Below are 11,374 nucleotides of genomic sequence, written 5' to 3' on the forward strand. Positions count from 1 at the left end.
AATCTAGCCACTGTGTTAAATAAAAACCTAGGGTTGTTCTGGTTATTTTCTATGTGTTTGCTTAGGTGCTCAGCCCTGGCAGCTTTTAGAGCCTGTCTATAGCTGGACATACTGTCCTTATACATATAATTTAGTTTAGTTACATCTACAGTATCCATTTAATCTGAAATACACTTTTGAGGTTTTTCAAAAACCCTTTCTGTATCTCAATGGATTTCTCCTAATGTGTGGTCTTTAAAAACCAAGCTGAACACTTGAACTGTTTTTGTTCTCTGGATGTTCATAGGCATTAATCTGCCTTGTTTACCCAACTTTGTTTAAACATTGTCACACTAAGAAAATGTAGACCCTGAAACGTTCAGAATGATTGTTTCTGTTACCATTTACTTTTTACTGGTTTCATGTAATGGTTTTAATATTTTCAAATACTGTGTTAGAGAGAATTTCGAAATAAGCATTTTGTTTATGGAACCTGTTGTTTTGTTTTTTTTCAGTTTAAACTATTTAAAAAAAAGAACACTTGGACATGGACTTGGTTAATTTACTTAGAAGACAGGATTTATTTGTAACAGCAGTCTGTTAATATCACTTTGCTGATTCTGTCCAGTCTTTGCATAGAAATGCAAGTTTAGATGGCTTGAATAAGCAAAAGATTTATAATCATTTATATTCAAAAATGTCATTGCACTTTACTTCTGCTTGAGCTGTTTAAATTCTTATCCTTATTTTTAAGCATTGATCTGAAGCAAGTTTCTGTAAGTTTTTGTAATTTCTTAGATTGAAGCTCTTAATAAATACTCTTGATTGCACATTTACTGTCATATTGTAACAGTGACTCATTTTATTTAACTTAAAATAATTAACAACACTAAATAAAACAAGTACAATTTTATTAATAGATGAAATACAGTTTTACTTAATTATATCAAATAATTACATCACATCAGGATGTACAATTACATCCATTATGCTGTCATATCAGGGGATCCAGCTATTCTGTTGATTGTTATTTCTGTTGAACTCTCTTGAAAGCTGTGAGAGCTGAATAGAGAGCAGTGGCTCCTAACAGCCAGACACACACTGTGGACTTCCCTCAGCTTTTTCCAAGCTTCTCTGGACGGCACAATGCCCTTTGTAGATGGTCCATACCACAAGAGCTAATAATATCAGTGATAGTATGATGACCAGGATCATGAGGGCCAAGAGAGATTTCTGCTTTACAATGGCCTGCAGCTGAATCAAAGGATGCCCCATGAAGTCCCCCAGCCTCAGCTCATATGTAGCATTTTGGATGACATAGTCTTTACCATTGGAGGACTCTACAGCGGTGCAGGTGTAGAATCCGGCGTCGCTGTCCGAGGCTTCGAGGATCAACAGGTTGTTGTGATGAATGTGGTACTTGTTGGAGTTTTGAATTGTGTGATTGTTTACGCTCCACTGCACTCGGGCCAGGTTTGATCCTGGCTGGCACAGCAACCTGACCTCGATACCAGGATAGAAGGTTTTAATGATCGTAGTACTTTCTGTAACACAAAAACAACAGTCCTCGGGAGACTTATTGACTTTTAGTGACAGGTCACAATGGACTTAAACCATTTATGCTGCTTGTATATTGACCCATACAAGACACTTTTATCAGTAAATACTGTACTATCTGAACCAGTGGACATAAAAAGCCACCTGTTTACATACCGACTGCAGGACAACGTGCAGCATTTCCATCTCTCAGACTCTGAACCACCTCACTGCAGGAGAAGAAATAGATGGACATGACTGAAAATTCAATATATCTAACATTCCCACATGTGCACAGTCTATAGTACAGTCTCTAGAGCAGTCAATTCAATATTTTAGACCACAGTGATGTTTGATTCTTGATTGGTCAGAAGGTGATAATGTGAAATTTTCTACAACAATGACTTACAGTAGATCTAGATGGAAGGCACATCAGGTTTATATTAATGTGTTTATTTTAATACGTTACTGTTAACTCCAGGTAATCTAGGTCAATAAAGAGTAAAAAATGCTCTAAAGTACTGTGATGAATAGATTTATGATGTGTTAAATGTGTTAATAATTAATAAAAGTTAATAATTAAAAGTAATTAATAATTTCTAAAAGGTAAACTTCAGGTCACATCACACCCATTGTTCCTTTTTGCCCGTTTTCCTACAACAGCACACCACATCATGATTTTTTCCCTACAGCACTATATTACAGCAGCCAGCAAGTATATGCTGAGTACCTGTGTGTATCTGGATGAATGTTTTTTATAGCAATGCAGCGTTCAGCGCTGAGGTCCCAGCCACAGTACGGGTCTCTGGCCAGCACACAGTCCATACAGGAAGCGTAATGGTCACATGTACTAAGCGACATCTGCACTGTTGCTTCCTCTGAGCCTGCATACAGCTGACCCTGAAACAATATGTCCAGCAGTTATTAAAAAGATGGTCAAACTATAACAGAATCAAAGTAAAACTGAATCACAAGTAGAGATAAAGAAATGAATCAGATGAGTACTGGGATAGCCACGATGGGAAAGTCATTAAGTATTATTTTATTTTAGTTATTCTAGTGTGAACGATGAGGGCAAAAAAAATGTTAGATTTGCATGTTCCCTAAAATGTCTTAAAAGCAGTAGTAAATTTTTAATTCTAGAATATTTTGTAAATTTATCAAAAGAATAAAAACAATTTACTCAATGAAAATGCATTTTTATCATTCTCTCAAAATAAATAGATAACTATTTCTTCACCTTTATAAATCAATTAAATAGTGTAATGTCACACACAAAGTTCCAAAAAAAAACAAAACAACCTTGTCTTGATTCTTAGACACGGCAGTCTCTGAATGATTTTCACTAATGTCACTAATGCTAGTGGCAAGTATTGACACTGTAACATTTTGCTTTAGTTTTTTTTTCTTGTGACAAAAGTCAATATCTATCCCATCAGCTCCATATACTACATACTATAATACAAAAAGAAAAGCAGCAACACATTTTCCATAGCACAGGGGCATTAGCAGTCTAGCTACAGTAATACTGTAACTTGCTAACAACATAAATAATAAATAAATTGGCTAAACATGAGCAGAACATCACTAAATGGCTTTCCACATGATATTATATTGCCTTTCTAATTTGCTTTACATTGTTGAATGCTTCTAACATGCCATGCTGATCAGTCACAGCTGCTAGCTGGAAAAAAAAATGGGTCTGAGTGAAAGGATGATGTGAAAAACTGGTGGCTACCATACTGGGAAAAATAAAGGTCAGGCTTGTTTCAAAACACAAGCCAGATGACTGCTAAACTAGCTTACCTATCACTAGAGGAAAGATTAGGGAAAATATCCCCACTGATATAGAATAGAAATAGTTAGGAAATGTTAGAGAAAAGTCACAACTAATACAAGTGTCGAACTTTGACTGAGTCAAGGTGAGTCCTAGTTGCTCACTTATACTGTATACAAATTATTTTGGCCTCTTTCTTTGTACAATACAAGCAGAAGGCAAATTGACAATATCTAATAATATCTATATTATATCTATATTATAGCAAAGCTCAGTCCACCATTCCCAGTTTGACAAGGGTTCAATTCTGGAACTGCAAAAAAAAAAAATAAAAAATGAAATAAAATGAAATAACCTATAATCTTTTGGGGTAGCTTCAGGGAGGGAACAAAAATTAAATGTAAATGTGCTCTGTGGCTTACCAGGGTGATAGAGAGCTGCAATATCTTTACTGGGTCAGACTGCTTAAAGAGCTGCACCTCCTCTATTATCACCATCTTTCCATCATAGTTGACTGCTTTCAGCACTGAACCGCTTGCTGTTACAAAGATTGTACAGTTGATTGAACACTATAACACATGCATGCATACGTCTGTAAAAATGATGTAAACTGTACACTAAATATTTATTTACCTGTGCCAATAAACATGACCTGATGGCTGCTCCCATCCAGGGCAGTAGTGCTGGCCACCACTATACGCGTAAACACAGCTCCTTTCTTCACCAGTAGGGGCTGCTCAGAAGGCTTCACTGCCTGATCCATAAGTGGGTTGTCTTTGATGAACTGAAGGGTTTCATCAGGGAGGTCCAAAGACTTTGAAAACCCTTTCTCCCTTGTTTTACTGTTAATACACTACACACACACACATAGAGAGAGCAACACAAAGCGAATAATTAACTACTGCATAGGTGGTGGTTTTGGAGACAAAATATACAAATTAAAACGTTATACCCCATGCACGTCACTATGTACGTTATAACTCAGTAAATGATAATAAATCTGTCTGTTATATTCTGACTTAATTAAGTCATTTTTCCACCACTGTAGCTAACAAATAAAAATGATTGTTGTAGAATAAGTTGGTAAATGTTGAACTCACAGCTCCGGGACGAGGGTCAGGCACAGGTCTGTTGTATGTCACCCATTTGTCATATAAATTATCTCTGTATAGCGTTTTGAATTTGCCTTTAGAGAAGACTTCCCTGATGTCCTGTATCCTGTAGGCACACACTGCTGAGTACTCCGGCATTTCCCTGTCAGATGAAACAAGTGTCATAGGTCGGTGGTTAATAAAACTATGTCTAATTAATGTAATATTTTCTACAATTTCTTTTTGTGTTTAACTGGATGTCACAGCCTTACACATATGCAAATAGGAAGAAAAAACATGAAGAAACATATTTTGTAAGCATTTCCTTGATTTACAGGTTTTGACTCCGATAGGTAATTTTTGAATACACCTTATAGCATCATGTAACCTCCTAAAATGTATTCATTTCATATCAGAGTAAAAACATTGCACACAAAAATAAAGTAATTTCAGAGGCAATTGTATGCATGATTGAATTTGCCTGAGGTTTTCATACGAGTGTGTACAGTAGTACTAAATAATAATTCTCATATTATAATAATGCATATAATGAAGATACTGGTATATGCAATATAAAGACATCAAGGTGGTGCCGCATTGCCATCTCATACTGCCGGTATTTTTGGTCTAGTATTCAACCACAATCCTGATAACGTTCACAATCACAAATTGTCTTCTTCACTGCAGTTATTTAAACATATTCTGCTGGCATTTTTTAACTCACTCACCCTTGAGGAGTGAAGACACCGTAGAACATACAGGTTTTCCAGGTGTCTGGGCAGAAGAGGAACACATCCTGTATGAGAAGTGGTAGTCTGGTTTGAAGGACAGGACAGTCCAGGTGAGTCTTTAGAAATGACGTCCACTTCTTCTGCAATGTCCGCAGTCCTCCCACATCCCCCTAGCAAGCAGAGATCAGAGGGTATGAGAACAATGCTGCAAAAAATGACATCTTAGCAAGTGACAATAGTTATATTTATTTACTAATTAACATAAAAAAATCCAAATATTTTTTTGGTAAAAATACTGTTCTATAAGCAGATCTCCCATTTTAAGCCTTAATTACTTAAGCAAAAAACCAAACAAAAGAAACTTGCAAATAGGAAAAAGGTTTTCTATTCATGTATAAAAGCATCAAAAGCAGTGTGATTAATCTTATAATATTTGAATCATTTTATAATCATTTCACATCTTGATGATCACTAATCTTTTGCAATTCTTTAGTAACATCTGGTTTGTTAAGTACTGATGCAGAAGTAGGAAACGTGTGCTTATATTTCCCCACCCAGGTATTTTATCATCACCTGAGGTTCTTTGTTTGAACAAAGAAGTTAGTGAAGACCACACAACTGTTATTTAGGCCCTGAAGAATGGTGTACTGTAATATCAGCAACAACCTTTTACAAGGAAGAGTACCTTACAAACACGGGCCACCCTGGACACCTCCATCTTACTGTAGGCATCGTACTCCACAGCTCTTTCATTAAAGAAAAGGTAAATCTTGTCATCATCCCCCTCTGGGTTGTCATCTCCCTCAGCCACATGCTTCATGCCAATGAAACTGGGCTCTGAAATGACACAAATAATCAGTGACTCTCAACTACTCAATCACATGATCCAAGAATTAAAGAAAGTTACATAATGCAAAGTTGAATATTAAATAACGCACGATAACAGAAGACTCATCTCAGTTCCGGGTTCAATGTAATAAAATTTACATTCGTACCATTAAGCCATGAAGTCAGGATTTCAGTTCCTATGCTGTCATCTAAGCTTCGCATCACAACCGGTTTTGAGTCCAGCAAATCAATAGACGTAGCAGAGTACAGCTTTCCATCTAAACAGCAATCAGAATTATATTATGAAAGCACAATGATGGGCTCATTGGGTTACTTTCCTTTAAACCATTAAGAAGATCATATCAGTTATCATAAGTAGTACCTGTGACTAAAGAATTTACCTTAAAAATGAATAGCATGCAAAAAAAAAATACTTTTAATCACTCACTAACTAAACATTGTGCTCTTCGGTCTGTTACGTCATGGAGCAGTTTGCCTTAAGAGAGACGAAGCACCTACCGACAAATTCAGAGGCGTATCTCTCGAAAGGATCAAATGGACACTTTCCTTTCCCATCTTGTTGTTTACCTTCGAGAGTCAGCTTGCCGTCTTTATAAGACTGGAACACAGAACACAGCTACATGAAATGTCTACATGGTGTGATATAATACAACAAAACATGCACGCAGGCTGAAATTCATGTTAACAAATGTCTACAATATCATAGCAAGGACATTTTACAGTAAAATTTGTGGAGGAATTTTTACTCACCATAATATCACAGGTTGGATTTAAAGCGTTGGTACCACAAACAAACATAGTGTCCTTCGACATTTTATGAAGGATCCGGATGTAGTTATGACACTCAGTCTGGAAAGGAAAATTACAGGGAATACAGGAGTACAAGGAAATTTTTAGGAAGCCAATCAGAAAGAGACAGAAAAACAGATCCATTAACAGAACAACACAAGACAGAAGAATAATGGGGAATAATTTCATAGGCTAGGTGAGGACCCAAAGAAGAGGAGTTGCAGATCAGGGCTTTGTATAATAGCATACCTGTTCCTAATCATATTATATATTTACTGCACAAAACTGTTGAATCTAACCAGTGATTGAAAGTTAGACATGGCTTAGGGGCGTAAAGTCTAGTTCTTAATATTCTCAAAACTCAGACTATGTTTGGTTCTTTACTGTATTAGGGAATGTATTCTTTTTCACACTCACTTGAGCATTTACATATATACACATAAATACAAAGATATACATATACATTTCTGTGGAAATCCCTTTTTTACTCTTTAGACTTTCCTGTACTGAAATTAGTGTCTTATTTGTACACCAGTCATAAGTATGTACAGTCTTCATCTTATTATGATTTTAAAGTCTGGTTACTACCAAAGTGAAAGAGAAAAGGTGGAAATCATGTTCAAGTAATTAATTTCAGTTCCACTGAAAGATATCCCACTTCTCTTTATGTTTAAAGCCTTATTGATGTACATATGGAAACATGATTATCAAATTAACTTTATAAAGTAAGTTTGCAACCGAAGTTCAAGTTCAAGCTGATATTCAGTAGGTCTGCCTGAATTTATTTAGGCTTCAGAAATGAAGCCTAAATAAAAACATTGTTTTATTATTTTGTATATATTTTGAATATTTAAAATAGAGATAACATATTACTGGTTGTAAAAATATTTTGTTTCTTATTTTTGGCTGGATTTTACAGATACAGGTCAAACGTTTCAGTTAATGTTTGCATCAAATATAAAGAAAAGTATGATCTCCTTGATCAGAGAGCTGGTCTGAGAAATTTCTAGACCTAACTGTCAGTCAGTCACTCAGCGTTTTTGTTTTCAATGATCAATAATGATATAATAATAAATAATAATGAATGTGCAGGTGTACAGATGTTCCTAATATACTGGATTTTTAGTGTATTTCTTCCGTTCCTTCATTCATTCCTTCATCATCATAAACCACTTCCAGAGTGTTGGTGATGGTGGTGTGATCTCTTGGGTTGTGGCAGGATTTTTAGTACTAGATGGGCAGCTTAGAGTATTTATGAAACTGCTGATCTCCTGTGAATCACACACATAACAGTCTATCGATTTTACACAGAACGGTCACACACACAAAAAACCCTCACCTGTGTTTTCCCTTTAAAAATACAAGTGCGCTGCATCTCTGAAGTCACCGACCACTTAACCTACAAAAAAGAGAATATATTTCTTTACTTATCTTGAATTAAATAAGAACAGTGCAGGTGAAAACTTACTACTAAAGAAAGGAATTTTAACATTTATTTTAACAATTATTATTATTATAATTATTATTATTATAATTATTATTTAATTTTAATGAAAGTACTTTACAGTGTACAAGTTTAAAAAATGCAGTCAAAATAAAATTGTGAAATCACAGTGACATAAAGAGACGATATCTTAAATTTAAACAATCTAATATATAGAAATATAAAGAATGTTTGAAACTAATGTTTTTTATGTTAATAAATTTTTAAACTAATGTTTTTTATGTTTTTTATGTTTATGAAAAAATGTTTTTTACATAATATAAGAATGTAGAATGTAAAAAAGATAGAATATAAGCAAATATACCCCAGTTATAAGTTACACTGAAACGGAAACAAAAAAAAAAAAAGTTGGGGCTGAGACAAACAAACAAACAACCAACCAATCTAACAAATAAATAAATAAATGCATCTATTATTATTGATATTGTTATTATTATTGTTGTTATTGTTGTTGTTGTTGTTATTAAAATGAAATCTTTTTCCTGACCATAGCCTTCTTGTGTGTGATGTTGTTGAGGTCCAGGGCAAAGATGGCCTCTCGAGCTCCCAGGATGAGCACACCCTCGTCTTCCATCAGGAGCATGGTGGTGTAATTCCACACTCCCTCCTCTTGAAAGACATGACCTCTGTTATCTAGCAACAGAAGAATAGGCTTTTATTGTACACTTGGTTTGGAGTAATTATAAGACCTTTGATGCTCATAATAAAGAAAAGTACAAAGAAGTAAAGTACAAGAATTTAAATCAACACTTTTTAACCATTCAGCTGCAACAACACATCAACATGCTTTTAATATATTGCGAGGCTTATCACAGTAACATTAAACAGCAATGTTGTGCAGCTAAGTCCGGGCTAAGTCCTGACAGCATGAAGCCATACTGCTTCTCACAAATTTCCACCACCTTCCTTAACCTAGCTTCCACTACTCTTTCCCACAGCTTCATTGTATGGCTCATCAACTTTATCCCCCTATAGTTACTGCAACTCTTCACGTCACCCTTATTCTTAAAGAGCGGCACTAACACACCTCTTCTCCATTCCTCAGGCATCCTCTCACTCTCTAAAACCGTGTTTAACAAACTAGTTAAAAATTCCACTGCTGCCTCTCCTAGACACTTCCAGACCTCTACCGGGATGTCATCAGGACCAACTGCCTTTCCACTTTTCATCCTCTTCAACGCCTTCCTGACTTCATCCTTTCTAATCTTATCTACTTCCTGTTTCACAGAGTTCACCCCTTCTACTCTTTTTTCCCCTCTCATTTTCCTCATTCATCAGCTCCTCAAAGTATTCCTCCCATCTCCTCTGTACACTCTCCTCACTTGTGAGCAGCCTTCCATCTCTATCCTTAATAATTCTAACTTGCTGCACATCCTTCCCATCTCGATCCCTCTGCCTAGCTAACCTGTACAAGTCCTTCTCTCCTTCTCTAGTGTCTAACCTAGTGTACAACTCGTCATATGTTTTTCCTTAGACACCTCCCTCTTTACTCTGCGCTGTAACTCCTTGTATTCCTGTCTAGTCTCTTCAGTCCTGTCCATATCCCACTTCTTCTTGGCTAATCTCTTCCTCTGGATACTATCCTGAACTTCCTCATTCCATCACCAAGTCTCCTTATCTCCTTTCCTCCTTCCAGATGACACACCCAGCACCTTTCTCCCTGTCTCCCTGGTCACTTCTGCTGTAGTTTCCCAGTCATCTGGCAGCACTACCTGACCACCCAGAGCCTGCCTCAACTTCTTTCTAAATTCCTCACAACATTCCTCCTTTTTCAGCTTCCACCACTTGGTTTTCTTCTCTATCTTTGACCTCTTTGTCTTACAGACCACCAGAGTCATCCTACACACCACCATCCTATGCTGTCTGGCTACACTCTCTCCCACTACCACTTTACAGTCACTAATCTCTTTCAGATTGCCTCTTCTACATAGGATGTAGTCTACCTGTGTTCTCCTACCTCCACTCTTGTAAGTCACTCTATGTTCCTCCCTATTCTGAAAGTAAGTGTTAACCACAGCCATGTCCATCCTCTTAGCAAAGTCCACTACCATCTGTCCTTCAAGATTCCTTTCCTTAACTCCAAACTTGCCCATCACCTCCTCATCACCTGTGTTCCCCTCACCAACATGTCCATTAAAATCCGCTCCTATCACCACTCTCTCACCCATGGGAATACTCTCCATCACCTCATCTAATTCACTCCAGAATCTCTCTTTCTCCTCTAACTCACAACCTACTTGCGGGGCATAACCACTAACAACATTCAACATCACCCCTTCAATCTCTAACTTCAGACTCATCACCCAGTCCGACACTCTCTTCACCTCCAGAACATTCCTCACAAACTCCTCCTTCAGGACCACACCTACCCCATTTCTCTTACTATCCACACTATAATAAAATAGCTTGAATCCTGCTCCTATACTACGAGCCTTGCTACCCTTCTACTTGGTCTCCTGTACACACAGTATATCCACCTTCCTTCTCTCCATCATATCAGCAAGCTCTCTACCTTTCCCTGTCATAATACCAACATTCAGGGTTCCTATTCTCAGTCCTGCACTCTTACCTTTTCTCTTCTCTCTCTGTCTGTGCACTCTCCTCCCTCCTCTACTTCTTCGACCAAAGTAATATATATTCAAGAAAAAAAACTACAAAAAAAAACAAACAGCAAAGAGAAAAAAAAAACAACCAAAACAGCTCACTTACTCAGAGTAACTGTTTTCCGTGGTGTGCTGTTCAATGGCCAAACCTGGCCCAAAGTCAATGCAGCTGGAACCCAAAAAGACAGGACAAGGAAGAACAGCATGTCCTAAAGCTCTTCAAGTCTCTGCTACAGAGCAACGGCAGTCTCAGTCTCTCAAACAGTCACACTGTAAAATACAGAAGATATATTTTTTCAGCATGAAGAAAAAAATCTTAACATTTTACTTATAATAACAGATTATGTTTAGATTGCTGTACTTCAGAGGAGCAGGGTGAAATAAGACATACTGCACATGAGCTGGATTTTTAATTGTAACCTTTTTACAGTTTTCCATAGAATTACCTTGTAGAAATATTAAGAAAAATCTGTCATTCACACTCGACACGGTTGATAAAATTGTTCATTTTAAGA

At 36.7% G+C, this 11,374-nt stretch overlaps 1 protein-coding gene across 1 annotated transcript in view; it reads right to left on the reverse strand.

Annotated features, from left to right (window-relative positions):
- The window catches only part of LOC132843292 (semaphorin-4E-like), a 14,185-nt gene extending 3,092 nt beyond the window's left edge, over positions 1-11,093 (reverse strand). Inside the window, exons 1-14 of the mRNA XM_060866505.1 lie at positions 10,966-11,093; positions 8,744-8,889; positions 8,092-8,151; positions 6,714-6,812; positions 6,462-6,561; positions 6,110-6,220; positions 5,800-5,951; positions 5,112-5,284; positions 4,393-4,546; positions 3,926-4,145; positions 3,715-3,830; positions 2,246-2,415; positions 1,693-1,745; positions 1,068-1,523 (exon numbers count right to left, since the gene is read on the reverse strand). Of these exons, the coding sequence (XP_060722488.1) occupies positions 1,068-1,523; positions 1,693-1,745; positions 2,246-2,415; positions 3,715-3,830; positions 3,926-4,145; positions 4,393-4,546; positions 5,112-5,284; positions 5,800-5,951; positions 6,110-6,220; positions 6,462-6,561; positions 6,714-6,812; positions 8,092-8,151; positions 8,744-8,889; positions 10,966-11,065 (2,110 nt within the window). The 5' untranslated portion in view covers positions 11,066-11,093. The remainder of the gene's footprint in view (positions 1-1,067; positions 1,524-1,692; positions 1,746-2,245; positions 2,416-3,714; positions 3,831-3,925; positions 4,146-4,392; positions 4,547-5,111; positions 5,285-5,799; positions 5,952-6,109; positions 6,221-6,461; positions 6,562-6,713; positions 6,813-8,091; positions 8,152-8,743; positions 8,890-10,965) is intronic.
- Positions 11,094-11,374: the final 281 nt, after the last annotated feature.

This window comes from Tachysurus vachellii, chromosome 1 (assembly GCF_030014155.1).
Source record: "Tachysurus vachellii isolate PV-2020 chromosome 1, HZAU_Pvac_v1, whole genome shotgun sequence".
In the NCBI taxonomy this organism is placed as follows: domain Eukaryota; kingdom Metazoa; phylum Chordata; class Actinopteri; order Siluriformes; family Bagridae; genus Tachysurus; species Tachysurus vachellii.